Raw genomic sequence first — 16,521 nt, forward strand, 5'->3', positions numbered from 1 at the left:
ACTTGTTATGCTGCTGCAAGTATGAATTTCATTGTTCTGTATCTGTACATTGGACAATTAAACACACTTGACTCTTATGTGGAGGAAGGAACTGCAGATGCTGATTTATGCCAGAGATGAACACAAAATGCTGGAGTTACTAAGCAGATCAGGCAGCACCTCTGGAGAAAAAGAATAGGTGATGTTTTGGGTCAAAACTCTTCTTCAGATTAGAAGTAGAGGTATGGGCGGGGGGAAACCAAAGGCGAGAAAAGGCCAGAACGAATCAGGGCGGCAAAAGATGACCTCAGGAAGGGTGGAGACCATAATGGCCCATTATTGGCTGGGGGAGGGGTGATAACGAGAGGCGTACAAGGATGCAAATCGTGAAACTAGTAGGACAACGAGGGTGGGGGAGGGAGAGAGAGAGGAGCTGGGAGGAGAGGGAATGCAGGAGTTACTTGAAATTGGAGCAATCAGCATTCATACCAAAGATCTTATAGCGGAGCAAGATGACCTACTCCTACGCAAAACAGGTAGTATAGTCATGGGCAGATTCATGAGCGATTATAGGACCCATTTTAGCAACCAGCCCCCGCCATCTTGCCTCCGCCATCTTGCTTCTTTGCTCCCAACCGGCGTTGGGTCCGCATTTCGCGAGATCTCCCAGCGAGAGCTCAGCCAACATCCCCGCACGGTGAAGATGCCCGCGACAACACTTACCAAAATATTTGGGTAGGTTTGTGCATAGGAAAGGTTAAACTTCCCTTAAAATGCTATTTTCTCTGACTGGTAACAGCAAGTAATCCTTTCTTAATTTCAAGTGTGTATATTTTTTTTATTGAATGAGAGCCTCCTGTCTGAAAAGCTGCCATTTAGCCTTACATTTCTGCTTTCTACCTAAGATCTTATAGCGGAGTCGGGTCGGGCCGGGTAGGTTCCGGTTACTACAAAATCAACTCAAACACAGCTTATGAGCCATTTAAAAAGAAATGATTTAAAAAACATTAAAAAAGAAAATTACCAGACTCAAATGTTATTCTTTAACAAGAATTAACAGAATTATGAACTAACAGAATTATGAATCTAACCCTACATCACACACACAAACTGTTCCCCCGCAACGTTGATTACACTGCGAGTCAGGTCGGGTAGGTTCCGGTTCCTAAAATGATGCCCACGATCCGCTCAGTAGCGTACTACACGTCAGCCCATTGCATTTTGCAGGAGTGGCCTATCTTACTCCGCTATAAGATCTTTGATTCATACTGCTGGGTCAGCATGGGAATGGAAAGGGGAGTTACAATGTTCGGCAACCAGGAGATCACATAGTCCAAGGTGGACTGAGTGTAACTGCAGCAAAATGATCACCAAGTCTATGCTTGGTCTCGCTGTTATATAGGAGCCCACACCGGGCAGTAGATGAGGTTGGAAGAGGTGCAAGTAAACCACTGCCTCGCCTGAAAGGATTGTCAGGGTCACTGGATGAGTCGAGGGAAGAGGTATAAGGGGAGGGGAGAACGTTGCATCTCCTGCGGTTACAGGGGAAAGGCCCTGGGGAAAGAGTGGTTTGGGTGGGAAGATATGTGAACCAGGGAGTTGAAGGGAACGGTATCTGCGGAAAGCAGAAAGGGGTGGAGATGGGAAGATGTGATGTGGTGGGAACCCGTTGGAGGTGATGAAACTGTCAGAAGATGATATGCTGTATGCAACTGCTGATGGGGTGAAAGGTGAGGACTGGGGGGGGGGGGGAGGGGGGGGACGACGACTCTGTACCTGTTACGACAGTACCTGGAGGAACGAGCGGAACTACGGGATACAGAGGAGACACGTGTGAGGGCCTCATCTATGACAGAAGGGGGGACCCGTTGACTTAACTATATGAAAAAGTGCTGTGAAAAATGACATTACCAACATAACTGCAGTATAATATAATATACACATGGAAGTACTTAGTTACTTGCCCCACTACAGTTTTGATAATTCCTTGATAACTAAGATTGCATGATTCTGCAATAAATGACCACTCAATTAGCCAACTAGATACATTTTATGAAGTATTTCTTTGTTAAACAAAAAATAAATATCTGGTTCAAACTTCAATGCACAACGATCTCACATGATTAGAATACAATATTCCTGTTGGACACCTATGCAAATCCTTTTATGAGATTCAGTTGTGCTTTCTAAATCTTTACATTATATTGCAGAAGCTGTCGAGTCACCTGTTTGTTTTGAGGGTGTGGAAGAAATTGTTCTAAATGACTGAAAGGTTTTAGGAGAATAAGCAAATTACATAGTAGGTACTTCTCTCTGCACTAATGTCTCATTTAAATACAATTCAACAATGTGCTACTTAAATCAAAAAGAATGCCAAGTTACCTGAAGCCAAGTGACATTACGTTGTAGTGCCCTAGAAATAATGGCAAGTTATTAAAGAAATTGAGAAACAATTGAAAGTTTCTTTTTTTTTTAAATGGGGAACATCAGCAGTACTTCAGATTTAACTTGAAATGATATGTATAATGTCTGATCTGGTAAGAAGTAAAATGCTTGATTATAATAGATTGCTTTAAGAATTGGTTTATTGTATTTCAGTTTTGAACTTGACACACTTTTAAATTCTGGGAGGGCTTTTGGAAACCTATTCTTTGCTGACTTAGCAACAACAGCGTGTCCTTGCTTTGTGCCTTCAGCATAATAAAACATCCTAAGGTTCTTCAGAGTAACATTAAGATTTGACACCATATCTTAAGGAGATAAGCGTGTCAAAGGCAATAAGTTTGTTCAAAAGTGGTATGTTTTATGTTTTAAGAATTGTTTAAAAGAAGCAGAGCCGAAAAACGGTCTAAGGAACAAATTTCTGATTTCAGAAATGTTACAACTGAAGGCATAGCCAGTAATCATGGGACAATTATAATCAAAGTACTTCAGAGACCGGATGGGTGAGAGCAGATGTTGCTTAACTAGGAACCAATAACGGATGTTGCAGTCTGAAGAAGGGTCTCGACCCGAAACATCACCCATTCCTATTCACCCGTGATGCTGTCTGTCCCGCTGAGTTACTACAGCTTTTTGTGTCCATAACCAATAACAGATGATGGGTGGATAGGACAAGGAGAGGAGAGAATTAGAACACAGCAACAGAATTTTGTATGACCTAAAAGTTTATTCTGAGGACAATGAGGAAAACTGGCCAGGAATGCAATAGAAAAAAACCAGAGTAACAAATACAAGTATGTAGGTAAGGATTTCAGGAGCAGAAACACTGAGGCAATCTTGGACTTGGGTAACAATGCAGAATTGGAAAAAGCTAGCAGTATAGACAGTGCCTATTTGTTCACCTCTTTATGGCAGGATCAAAAATGATGTCATGTCTGGACTACACCTCTTCCCACCCTACTTCCTGCAAGGACTCCATCCCCTACTCCCAATTCCTCCATCTACGCCGCAACTGCACCCAGAATGAGGTGTTCCAGACCAGGGCTTTGGAGATGTCCTCATTCTTTAAGGAACGGGGGTTCTCCTCTTCAATTATAGATGAGGCTCTCACCAGGGTCTCCTCCATGTCCCGCAGCTCCGCTCTCACTCCCCATCCCCCTACGCGTGACATGGACAGAGTCCCCCTTGTCCTCACCTTCCACCCTACCAGCCGTCGCATACAACATATAATCCTCCAACATTTTCGCCACCTCCAACGGGATCCCACCACTGGCCACATCTTCCCATCTCCTCCCCTTTCTGCTTTCCGCAGAGATCGTTCCCTCCGTAACTCCCTGGTCAATTGGTCCCTTCCCACCCAAACTTTCCCTTGCAACCGCAGGAAATGCTACACTTGTCGCTTTACCTCCCCCCTCAACTCCATCCAAGGACCCAAGCTGTCTTTCCAGGTGAGGCAAAGGTTCACCTGCACAGCTTCCAACCTCATCTACTGCTTCCGCTGTTCCAGGTGTCAACTTCTCTACATCGGTGAGACCAAGCGCAGGCTTGGCGATCGCTTTGCACAACACCTCTGCTCTGTTCGCAATAACCAACCTGATCTCAACATTTCAACTCCCCCTCCCATTCCTAATCTGACCTTTCTGTCCTGGGCCTCCCGCATTGGCAGAGTGAGGCCCAGCGCAAATTGGAGGAACAGCACCTCATATTTTGCTTGGGTAGTTTACACCCCAGCGGTATGAACATTGACTTCTCCAATTTCTGGTAATCCTTGCTTTCTCCCTCCTTCCCCTCCCCTTCCCAGCTTTCCCCCCCAAGTCTACTGTCTCCGCCGCTTCCTTTCCTTTTCCCCGCCCGCCCCGCAGACATCAGTCTGAAGAAGGGTCTCGACCCGAAACGTCGCCTATTCCTCCTCTCCATAGATGCTGCCTCACACGCCGAGTTTCTCCAGCATTTTTGTCTACCTCCAAGTGTACAAGCAATCAGACAAGTTCTAAATAAGCCAGAGAGAGAAATGCATCTGAACTTGTGCTTTTTAAATTGAGCTTGTGCCAAGAAACAAAATAGATTATTTTAGCCTTGCCTGTTTAGTTTAGTTTTGTTCAATTTAGAGATACAGTGTGGAATTAGGCCTTTCGGCCCACCGTCCATGCCGACCATCGATCACCCATTCACACTAGTTCTATGTTTTCCCATTTTCTTATCACTCCGTACACACTAGAGGAAACTTACAGATGCTAATCTTTGTGATGTGGAAGGAAACCAGAGCACCCACAGTTCTACCAGCTGTTCTACCAGAAATTTCTGCTCATCCAGGGAGGTGAAAGTATACAGTAAGAAGAACGGACACAGAAGATGACAGGATCCTGTGGGTCCTAAAAGTGACAACACAGGGCAAAGGGTGGTGCAGAAAGTGTACAGCACGCTTGCCTGCCTTCATCGGTTGGGTACCGTATATAAATGTTGAGAAATCATGTTGTACCTACATTAAACTTTAGTTAGGCCACAGTTGGATTATTATGTGCCGTCCTGGTCATCACACCAGAGGAAAATGTTAAGGCTTTGGAGATGGTATATTAGAGGCTCACCAGGATGCTGCTTTAATTGAAGTGTATCTATACATAACTAAAACTCTGATCTTGTTATCTTCCGGTTTGGCGGTCATTCTATTTGCGCAAAAACCTTTCGCGATAGCTCTACGATTTTTCGCCAGTTCACTAATCCTTCTCCTATGCTGCGAGTCCACCAAGTTTTGTTCCAATCGGTTGGATGTCGTCAATGTTAGCGAGGTTTAAAAAATATATTTTTTAAATCGATCGTGCGCCGATCGATCTCTTCTCCTGCCTTCCAGCCCCGTGCGGATTAGTCTCTTCCTCTGTCACTCCCCACGACACTCCGCCCCTTCCTGCACCATCGCGTCTTTACTGGAGCTGAGGAAAGCGGAGGGACCTGAAGAGCGGAGGGACCCGAAGCAGCCCAGCAGCCCGGCAATGTCGTCAAACGGAAAGCGGAGAGTCTGATCCCGACGGAGGAGAGCATCCAGCGCCCGCTGTGAGTCCCAAACGCACTGCCATCGCAATGCCCTGCAGTTCCACCCTTTCCCCTCTGATCCCCCTCGCTGGCTCCTGCCCCTCTCCCCCATGGCTCTTCCCCCATCTTTTCTCTGAGCTCTCCCCCCCCCCCCCCGCCCACATGCCGGCGCAGCCGTAGTTGCTGTTGCTTCCGGGCCGAACTGAGGCCTGGCTCTGAGGGCGCTGACGGCTGATGCTCCTCCGGGGCATGCAAGAAATGAGAGGAGCGGCAACCTCGAGATTCTGGGGAGGTAGAGTGGGGGAGGAGAGGGGATAGAGGGAGAGGAGGGGAGTAGGGAGGGGAGAGGAGTTATGGAGGGAGGGAGGGAGTGACTGAGGGTTGGGGAGGGAGGGAGAGATGAGTGACTGAGGGTAGGAGAGGGAAGGAGAGGTGAGGGATGGATTTGGGGAGGGGAGGAGAGGGAAAAGAAGAGGGCAGAGGTGAGGATGGAGAATGGGGTAGGAGGGGGAATAGAAGGAGAGGAGGGCAGTGGGGAACGTGAGGAGGGATAGTGAGGGGGGGGGATAGGGGGTGAGGAGTGGGAGGTGGGGGGGGGGGGATAGAGGATAGGAGGGGGGTAGGGAGGGGGAGGAGTTATGGAGGGAGGACTGAGGGTAGGAAAAGGAGAGGAAGAGCGAGGTGAGGGAGGGATTGGGGAGGGAGGAGGAGAGGGGAAAGAAGAGGGAGGGAGGAGGAGGGGGAGAGAATGCTACGGATGAGGGGAAATGAGCTGCACCTGTGCAGTTGGGGGCTATAGGTGAGTGGTGGAATATTGCGTTGGGGGACCAAGCCTCCTGTGTGACAGGGACCCAACGGTGTAGATAGTCAAGAGTGATTTTTAATCTCGGGTGGAAACATCAAAATTCAAACAAGTTTAAGATGAGAAAGACAAAAGACTAAGGGGGTAAGGGGAACAATGGTTCAATGGTGCTTTATTTGTCACATATGCAACTGCACAGTGGGATTCTTTTTGCACATACTACACATGCTGGCATCACCATTTTTGGTGCCATTATTCAAAGTCCGAAATCTGGTTGGCCCGCACTTAACCAATCTACCTCCCACTTGCGGCCTCCTTATACCCTAGTCAAAACTTTTTTTTCTACTGGCATCATCAACAAATTCAGCTCCTTGTAAACATATGCTACCTTCAAGACTGAATAATTTATCTTTGCATAATTTATTTACATATTACAACACAGAAGGATGTCATTCCATTAATTGGATCCATGCCAAATCCTAACAATGCAATCCATCAGTCTCATTCCGTCTCTCCTTATTTCCTGGTTGCCCTGCAGCCTTCATCTCTCTCACATAACCTTCAACAACCCCCCTCCCCTTTTCTGAACAGACACATACCTCTTTGACTCTCTTGCTAATTACTTTCATTAACAGGTAAATTAAAGTACTCAACTAGCCTGTCTGCGCATATTTCGAATGTGCAAGGAAATCAGGGCACCCAGTACAACATGGAGATATCCAAAGATGAACCATTTGATATGCCTCCATTTCCTGTGCCTACTGATATATGTCCTGAAGTCAGAAGTGAAACGACAAGGGTACTCTTCACTGATCAGAAGTTACTTCCACTACTCCATCAACTCCTCTGCCATTTAAAAAAAAAATGGACAGCATCAGGCAATGACACCAAAATAATAGAAAACTTCCACATAACTCATTTTCTGTGTCCACATTTGCATATTATGAGCAGGATGTGAAGGGAAAGAAATTAGTTTGATGCAGGTAGCTACATGAAGACTCCATGTTGCAGGTTCTTCTTGCTTACATAATGGTTTTACTTAGTTTCAGCACAGATTACAGAGGAAGTTCACCCAGGTTGCAATGATTTTATGCAAATTTAAACATACAAAACAACTGTTTACCTAATTGGTAATAAACCTAATTGCTCTTTGTAACAGAAAATCTAAAATCTTACATTACCATTCAGTTTATATAACTGCATATATAACTTCATTTATTTTATTTGTTGAGTCCTGGGACCCCATGTTTTCCTTCACACAAAATATTAATAAGTAAAATGGCAAAGTGGTACCTAACTAAATAGCAAAGATGCCTTTAATTTACTGATGTTTTTCTAATTTCATCTAACCTGATAACTCATTATTTTTAGTTCAAGTATCTACTTAAATGAAAAAAAAATACGCTGCCTGCAATTGATTAACGTAAACAAGTCTTCACACCTAAAAATTGAAAACTAATGTATGATAATAGAGGCATGAGAAATGTAATTTAAATGAAATCCCTTCATAGGACACAAGTTAGAGGGCAAAATAATTGAATCTGAACTACAAAAGCTTGTATTCAGCATGCATTGTATAGGCAAGTACTTCGGTTAGAATAGGCTCAGTTGTAGATAAGTGTGAATGCAACTAAACAAAGGATGCCGTGATGCTTTGAACCAGTTAAAACAATAAGCAATGTTTGAATTGCTGGATGGAGGGTAAAGGCACTAGTAATCATTATTCTCCCATGTTGACTCAAGGCCTTTCAACAAAACAAACAGCTTCTTTGTGATTGAATTGACATGGTGTTAACAATGCATTTAATGCCAACATCAGTATGAATTTAGGTAAACCTGTCCAACCTGCTGGTACCAGGATCCCATAGTTATTCATTTTATATATATCACTTAAAACTGTCAAAAAACTTCAAACCCTTGCACCTTTAGCAAACACAGCTAATGCTCTTGGTATCATGTCAAATTGCGGCAGCTCCAGATATCCATCCAGCAAACCATAGAATATTTACATAAAATGTACCTGCAGCCTTTTCAGCCACTCTGGCCTCTATTGCTTTTTCTTGCAGTTCCAGATTCAGTGTTAGAATTTTCAATTCACCCTCATTTTCTGTCAGTTTATCTTGAAGCTGAAGAGCACAAACATATTGCAATATATATATTTTTCAGATCAGTTAACAAATATTTTTTTCGTCATAAATAGATTAATTACAAAAGTTAGCAAATACATGCAAGACTGACACTGGGGAAATCTCAGACGGTTGCTTCCAATTTTGGGAATTAATCACAAAGTAGTGACACAAAGTAATGCATTACTATTTCACCCTCAGCAAACATGGAAATAACATTCAATCCCTGACATTTTATGCTGATAAAACTACTTGACTGTTAGAATTTTTGTTTCACAGTGAATCTTAGTTTGCTGAAATTTTCATACATTAACATACAAAGATTATATGCAAATTAAGTAACCTCTTTCTTAAACTGCTTCTTTTAAATTCTACCACAAATTTCTTTCAAAAGAAGCATTTTATAGAAAAAATATAGAACACATTTTGAATTACTTAAGGTGATGTCGATTTACATTTCAACCATTAGAAATTCTGAAAGATATTGCTAAGAGAGGTTAGGAGACATTTTTACCACAGATACAGAGCACAGATTAAGAATTCACCTTTTTATTAGATTCCCTCACTGCATTCAATTCTTTCAATAGGAAAGCGATTCTCCTGTTATCTTCTGAGAGTTTGGTAATTTGACCTGGAGTGAAAAGGTCGTGTGATACATTGGTACCTCCACTTTCAGCCCTCCTATTAGAAATCAAAGATAGAAATCATTTAGAGGGGCTCAAAGTTCACTTGAATGCACAAATTTAGTTTAGAAGCTCTTGGCACCTTTTTGATTGAAGACTTGGATTGAGCAAATAATGGCTGCATATAAAGTGAGCCTAGTTATTCTAAAGCATGATATCTTAATCTCTTGGGACTTTATATGTGTGGAGCGTATATTACTAGCTGTGCTGCTGGCAAGCTAAATCTGAAGAATTAAAAGTTAACACGATGAACTAACATGTAAAGATGGCTAATGTTAATAAAATATTGAGGAAATCACACAACCTTATATACTGAACTTAAAATATATCTCGCCTAATTTAAATTCAAAATAAATTTTTTTTGACAGAGGTCTTTAATATTTTTTCTAACCTGTAGTTAATCTTGACTATTTGTAGCACATTCTGTTTTTAGCATATTATATTTTATGGGCATAACATTTCTTCACCTTTTCCCTCCCAATCGACTCATCAGAATATTTTCCACAACATATTGTTGATGATTAAAAATATACAGAGTCTATCACAAAACACAAACATAATCCTCAAACACCCAATTGTCACATAAAAAATTGCCGTGGAAAAATTTAATTAGATACTTTGAATACTGGCTGTAAACTTTGACCATTGTGAGATAGATAATTAGAATGGCCTAGAAGGGTCCATCAATTAATTAATCCCAAACTACCATTCAAACTCAACTTTGGCTACTGCCTCGGCAAGGCCGCCAGCATAATCAAGGACCAGTCTCACCCCAGTCACTCCCTCTCCCATAAGTCAGGAGGTACAGAAGTTTGAAAATGCATGCCTTCAGATCCTGGTACTGTTTCTTCCCCCAATGTTATCAACTGAACTGTCCTTTCATCAGCTAAGGTGTGGTCCCGACCTCCCATCTACCTCATTAGAGACCTTTGAACTATCTTTAATCAGACTTAATTGGATTTCAATGTTACAGTGCCCTCCATAATGTTTGGGACAAAGACCCATCATTTATTTCTTTGCCGCTGTGCTCCACAATTCGAGATTTGTAATTTAAAAAAAAATCACATGTGGTTAAAGTGCACATTGTCAGATTTTATTAAAGGATATTTTTAGACATTTTGGTTTCACCATGTAGAAATTACAGCTGTGTTTATACATAGTCCCCCCATTTCAGGGCACCATAATGTTTGGGACACATGGTTTCACAGGCATTTGTAATTGCTCAGATGTATTTAATTGCCTCCTTAATGCAGGTATAAGAGAGCTCTCAGCACCTAGTCTTTCCATCACCTTTGGAAACCTTTATTGCTGTTTATCAACATGAGGACCAAAGTTGTGCCAATGACAGTCAAAGAAGCCATTATGAGACTGAGAAACAAGAATAAAACTGTTAGACATGTCAGTCAAACCTTAGGCTTACCAAAATCAACTGTTTGGAACATCATTAAAAAAGAGAGCAGTGGTGAGCTTACCAATTGCAAAGGGACTGGCAGGCCAAGGAAGATCTCCACAGCTGATGACATAAGAATTCTCTCTATAATAAAGGAAACCCCCCCAAACCCCTGTCCGACAGATCAGAAACACTCTTCAGGAGTCAGGTGTGGATTTGTCACTGACCACTGTCCGCAGAAGACTTCATGAACAGAAATATAGAAGCTATACTGCTAGATGGAAACCACTGGTTAGCCGCAAAAATACGATGGCCCGGTTACAGTTCGCCAAGAAGTACTTAAAAGAGCAACCACAGTTCTGGAAAAATGTCTTGTGGACAGATGAGACGAAGATTAACTTATATCAGAGTGATGGCAAGAGCAAATTATTAAGGAGAGAAGGAACTGCCCAAGATCCAAAGCATACCACGTCATCTGTGAAACATGGTGGTGGGGGTGTTATGGCCTGGGCATGTATGGCTGCTAAAGATACTGGCTCGCTTATTTTCGTTGATGATACAACTGCTGATGGTAGTAGCATAATGAATTCTGAAGTGTACAGACACGTCATATCTGCTCAAGTTCAAACAAATGCCTCAAAACTCATTGGCTGGCAGTTCATTTTACAGCAAGACAATGATCCCAAACATACTGCTAAAGCAACAAAGGAGTTTTTCAAAGGTAAAAAATTGTCAATTCTTGAGTGGCCAAGTCAATCACCCGATCTGAACCCAATTGAGCATGCCTTTTATTTGCTGAAGAGAAAACTGAAGGGGACTAGCCCCCAAAACAATCATAAGCTAAAGATGGCTGCAATACAGGCCTGGCAGAGCATCACCGGAGAAGTCACGGAGCAACTGGTGATGTCCATGAATCGCAGACTTCAAGTAGTCATTGCATACAATGGATATGCAACAAAATACTAAACATGACATTAATGTGTCCCAAACATTATGGTGCCCTGAAATAGGGGGCGATGTATAACACTGCTGTAATTTCTACATGGTGAAACCAAAATGTATAAAAATTGCCTTTATTAAAATCTGACAATGCGCACTTTAACCACATGTGATTTTTTTCTATTACAAATCTCAAATTGTGGAGTACAGAGGCAAATAAATAAATGATGGGTCTTTGTCCCAAACATTATGGAGGGCACTGTATATATTTGCACTAAATGTGGTACCCTTTATTGAATTGAATTGATTTGAATACATTCTTATTAGCCAAGTATGTATACATACAAGGAATTTGCCCGGGTGCTTTGCTCGCAAGTAACAGCATGATATACAGTAGACAATTAAAAATAAAACATTATAATTTAAACATGTGAAGAATGAAATAAAATACCAGAGCAAAAGGAGGCTACAAACTTTTGGCTGTTGAGTCAATCTACTGCTCGTGGAAAAAAGCTGTTTTTATGTTTGGCTGTGGTAGCTTTGTCAGTCCGGAGTCGCCTTCCAGAGGGAAGTGCTTCAAAGAATTTGTGGCCAAGGTGAGAGGGTCCAGAGACTGATTTACCCGCTCGCTTCCTGGCCCTTGCAGTGTGCAGTTCGTCGATGGGGGGGGAAGGTTGCAGCCAACAACCTTCTCGGCTGATCGAACGATGTGCTGCAGACTCCGGATGTCATGCTTGGTGGATGAGCCAAACCAGACCATGATGGAGAAGGTGAGGACAGACTCTATAATGGCAGTATAAAACTGGACCATCATTGCCTGTGGCAGTTTGTGTTTTCTCAGCTGCCGCAAGAAGTACATCCTCTGTTGGGCCTTTTTGGCTATGAAGTCGATGGTGGGCTCCCATTTAAGGTCCCTGGAGATGATGGTTCCAAGGAACTTAAATGACTCCACAGATGTGAGTGGGAGGAGGGGGAGCTCTCCTCAATTCTCCTCAATTCCACTGTCTTAAGAACATTGAGCTCCAGGTTGTTGTGATGGCACCAGGACACCAGCTGTGTCACTTCCTGTCTGAAGGCAGACTCCTCCCCATCCTGGATCAGTCCAATCAGGGTTGTGTCGTCCGCAAACTCGAGAAGCTTGACAGAGGAGCCTGTGGAGGTGCATATCGTAGATGAGGTCGGAGGAGGTGCAAGTGAACCTCTGCCTAACCTGAAAGGACTGTCAGGGTCCCTGGACAGAGTTGATGGAGGTTTAAAAGGAAGAAATTAAAAATGTAAAAGGAAGAGAATGCCTCATATGTGTATATGAGATATTAAATAATAGCTCAATATTACTTTGACATGCCTCTGCCCTCTGGTTTATTCATAAAACCAGTTGTAAATCCAGTATGATCTGAATCCAGTATACCTTTGTACAGCATGGAACTATGACTCAAGAGTTCCCATTCCTAATTTGGATATCAATCAGAAAAAAGTTTATTCATTTTATATTTCAACTTTATCACTATTTCATAATTTCTCAGTGCATTATTATGTTTCAATTGTTTTAATATTTAAGCTATACCACCTTAGTGCTTTTGATTAGAGACCGTTTAAGATATTTAACAGTGTAAAAAGACATCCAAGTTTTGACAACAGACTTGGCACATACTCAAGCCTTGCCTCTAATCTATCTTGTTAGAGCTGACTGGTGCACAATTAAAGGCCTGGTTGCTGCTCACTGTTCAATTATTTAGGTTATATAGTTTGCTCATAGACCCCTCTACATCCATCCCAAGTTTAAGCAAGGCAGAAGGTAGACAAAAGTGCTGGAGAAACTCAGCGGGTGCAGCAGCATCTATGGAGCGAAGCAAATTGGCAATGTTTCGGGCCGAAACCCTTGTCTGAAGAAGGGTTTTGGCCCGAAACGTTGCCTATTTCCTTCGCTCCATAGATGCTGCTGCACCCGCTGAGTTTCTCCAACACCTTTGTCTACCTTCGATTTTCCAGCATCTGCAGTTACTTCTTAAGCAAGGCAGAGTTTGGATGGCAGATCTGATCCTGTTCAATTCCAATTATGTAAAAACGAACAGCGGTTTGCTGAAATATAACAATTTTCAATTTTAATTTAATTTGCAAAAGCAAAATTAAAATTGACAGTAAAAAAAATAACAAGGAGTTTTGTATTTAATTCAGATCAAATGTAGCAGGTATTTTAAATTAACAATGTTCAAGAAATGGAAAGAATAACGACTTGTATTTTAGGTTTAACCTTGATTTTATTTTGTGTGTTATATGACATACAATGCCCTCAATAATGTTTGGGATAAAGACCCATCATTTATTTCTTTGCCTCTGTGCGCCTCAATTTGAGATTTGTAATAGAAAAAAATCACGTGGTTAAAGTGCACATTGTCAGATTTTTAAAAAAGGCAATTTTTATACATTTGGTTTCACCATGTAGAAATTACAGCAGTGTTTATACATAGTCCCCCAATTTAAGGGCACCATATATTTGGGACACAGCAATGTCATGTGAATGAAAGTAGTCATCTGTAGTATAGATAGAGATAGAGATAGAGAGAGATATGCACCTCCACAGGCTCCTCTGTCAAGCTTCTCGAGTTTGCGGACGACACAACCCTGATTGGACTGATCCAGGATGGGGAGGAGTCTGCCTTCAGACAGGAAGTGACACAGCTGGTGTCCTGGTGCCATCACAACAACCTGGAGCTCAATGTTCTTAAGACAGTGGAATTGAGGAGAATTGAGGAGAGCTCAAATGGAAAACAGAATTTCCTAGTGGTGTTCAAAGAAACATGATAATATTGATAAAAGGCTGAAAAAAACCCAACATTGTTTTCCTTTTTTCCTTTCCTTGGAAAACAATTTAAAGAAGAACACAGGCTGGCATATCATGGAAGAAACCACTGAAATGAAAAAAGCAGATAAAAGCAGTGACCATAGAATATGACGACATCAAGGCATTTCTCAACATTCTAAATCCTCTGATGAAACATGCATAACATTAAAAAAAACATTCTGTTTAATGCACTCCCTGGTTCAGATTTATTTTATTGTTTTCTGATCAGAGAGCCATTTTCCAATGTATTATGCTTCATCAGTTTAGAGCTCCTCCTTATTCTCTTCCTCGATCAATAACAGCTTTAGTCTTTGCTCAATATCATAATAGTGTTGAGAAACAAAACTAAAACCACAAACAATTATTCAGACCAATCTTTAAAAAAACATGAGAAAAAAGGACGAGGAAGGTATATTTTAGAAAAGAGTTCCATTCTCTCTTTTTTTAAATTCAAATTAATATTTAGTTTAGATTAAAAATACTGCACTGAAACTGGCCCACCGAATGCACACCGACAGTCACCAGTGAGGCAATTAAATACTGTGACGATTAAGGGGCTGATATTAGAGGGGAATTCATAAAGCTGGAGCAGATTGCAGGGGGAGGGATACACAAAGTCTTGGAAAGATTTTAAAACAAATATGAGAATTCCTTTATGTCATTGTTTCTGAGAGATGGAAAGCAGCTTTTGGCAAAAAGTATTCAATTTTCTAAGTTAAACAAATTGATTAAAAGTCTTTACTCCTTGGGTGAGGATGAAAGTTGATGTATGAAAGGTTTTAGATAAACTGTACTAATTATTGACAATACACACTTCTTATATTTGAAAAAATGCCTCCAAACAAGATATTGTACACCGTGGAGAGAAATAACAGAAAATGCTGTACCTTATATTGTTTGTATCCATATCGCCTTCAATATCCAATTTCCTTTTAGAATTTATTTGTTGACAATATGGTGCGGAGAAAGTTGGTGTGATTGTTACTGTGCTGCATTTTTGCGAAGGGATAATGGTGTCAGTTTCATACATGGATGTGTTATGTTCTTCATCTTCCATGTAACAGCAATAAGTTCTAGAAAAGTCACAGTTCTGTTTCTCTTCCAAATCACAAGAATCAATTTCTACAGAAACTAGTTGCTGTGAATAGTTTGGAAGAAGTGACAACTCCTTGCATTTTTCATAAGAATTGGAATGTTCATTTGCCTGCAATAAATTTAGGGTGTTATTTGTACAAGTCAAACATTTAGTGGATTCTTGCATTGTTTTCAGATGGATTTGCAGAGGTTTATGCTCAGGATCCATAGCTTGAGGAGACAGTCGTTTAACCTGATCGTGTTGCCGATGGGTGCCTTTCAGATTTTTAATACCCAGATTACACCTGGTTGCCTCAGCTTTGTCTTGTATCCATTGCTCATTAATATTTTGAATTCCATGCTTGTCATCTGCATCAATGAAAACAAACATCAATTAATTAAAACTTTGTTTTCCATATAAAAAAGTATGGAGCAGTAAAGCATTTGATAAGTCCCCCATAATAGGCTGATCCAAAGGATTAAGGTATATGGGATTGACAGTGACTTGATCATATGGATTCATACAGTGTAGCAATGTTACAATACTTACCTTCAGCAGCGCTGCAGTTCTGCCACTGGCTGTGTGCGCGAATTTGGCGCCTTTGAGGGGGGGGGCGGGATTAAAATGCCGTTTTGTACTGCCTATCGGATGCGGACTTCCTCGGGCTGCTAGCTGCTGAAGAAAAAGCGATCCGACTCCCGCTCGTGCTATATATTTTTTATTAAATCGCTGGACAATTTAATATTTGGATTAAAATAAAAAGCGACTTTGAATGCCCTCAACGCCTACAACATGACGGATCGCATGAACGGGACGAAACAAAGGGCAAGTAGTTTATGTTACATATAATCTTGCTTCTTGGGATGGCTTTAATCTAATTTTATGTTGCGAAAATGTGATTTGGGCCCCATACGAATTGGCAGTGTTTTTCGTGCCGATATGGAGTTCAAATTCACCGCAACCGCACCATTCCAATCGATCACGTTCCAGAAGCAAGATGATTAAAATGCCCATTTTTTTTTTGGACAATCATGTCATAAGCCATCCAAATTGTCTATATTTTGCGTTATTCTCTCGTCATGATCATTATTTTTAAACTAAATATTCACAAAAGTTTGAGTCACATGTATTGTGCAAAAAACAATAATTTTGATTATAATTTGAAAGGATGTTTCTGGATTAATTTATGGGATTAAACATTAAATTCTTTCCATCT

At 41.4% G+C, this 16,521-nt stretch overlaps 1 protein-coding gene across 4 annotated transcripts in view; it reads right to left on the reverse strand.

Annotated features, from left to right (window-relative positions):
• mipol1 (mirror-image polydactyly 1) overlaps positions 1-16,521 on the reverse strand; it is a 170,870-nt gene that overhangs the window by 110,255 nt on the left and 44,094 nt on the right. For 3 of the 4 annotated variants that reach the window (XM_033027128.1, XM_033027130.1, XM_033027129.1), the window contains 3 exons: positions 15,118-15,673; positions 8,922-9,057; positions 8,271-8,376 (listed from right to left, as the gene is read on the reverse strand). In XM_033027128.1, coding sequence (XP_032883019.1) covers positions 8,271-8,376; positions 8,922-9,057; positions 15,118-15,673 — 798 coding nt within the window. The remainder of the gene's footprint in view (positions 1-8,270; positions 8,377-8,921; positions 9,058-15,117; positions 15,674-16,521) is intronic. The other variant, XM_033027131.1, reaches the window with a different exon arrangement.

This window comes from Amblyraja radiata, chromosome 9 (genome assembly GCF_010909765.2).
Source record: "Amblyraja radiata isolate CabotCenter1 chromosome 9, sAmbRad1.1.pri, whole genome shotgun sequence".
Classification (NCBI taxonomy): domain Eukaryota; kingdom Metazoa; phylum Chordata; class Chondrichthyes; order Rajiformes; family Rajidae; genus Amblyraja; species Amblyraja radiata.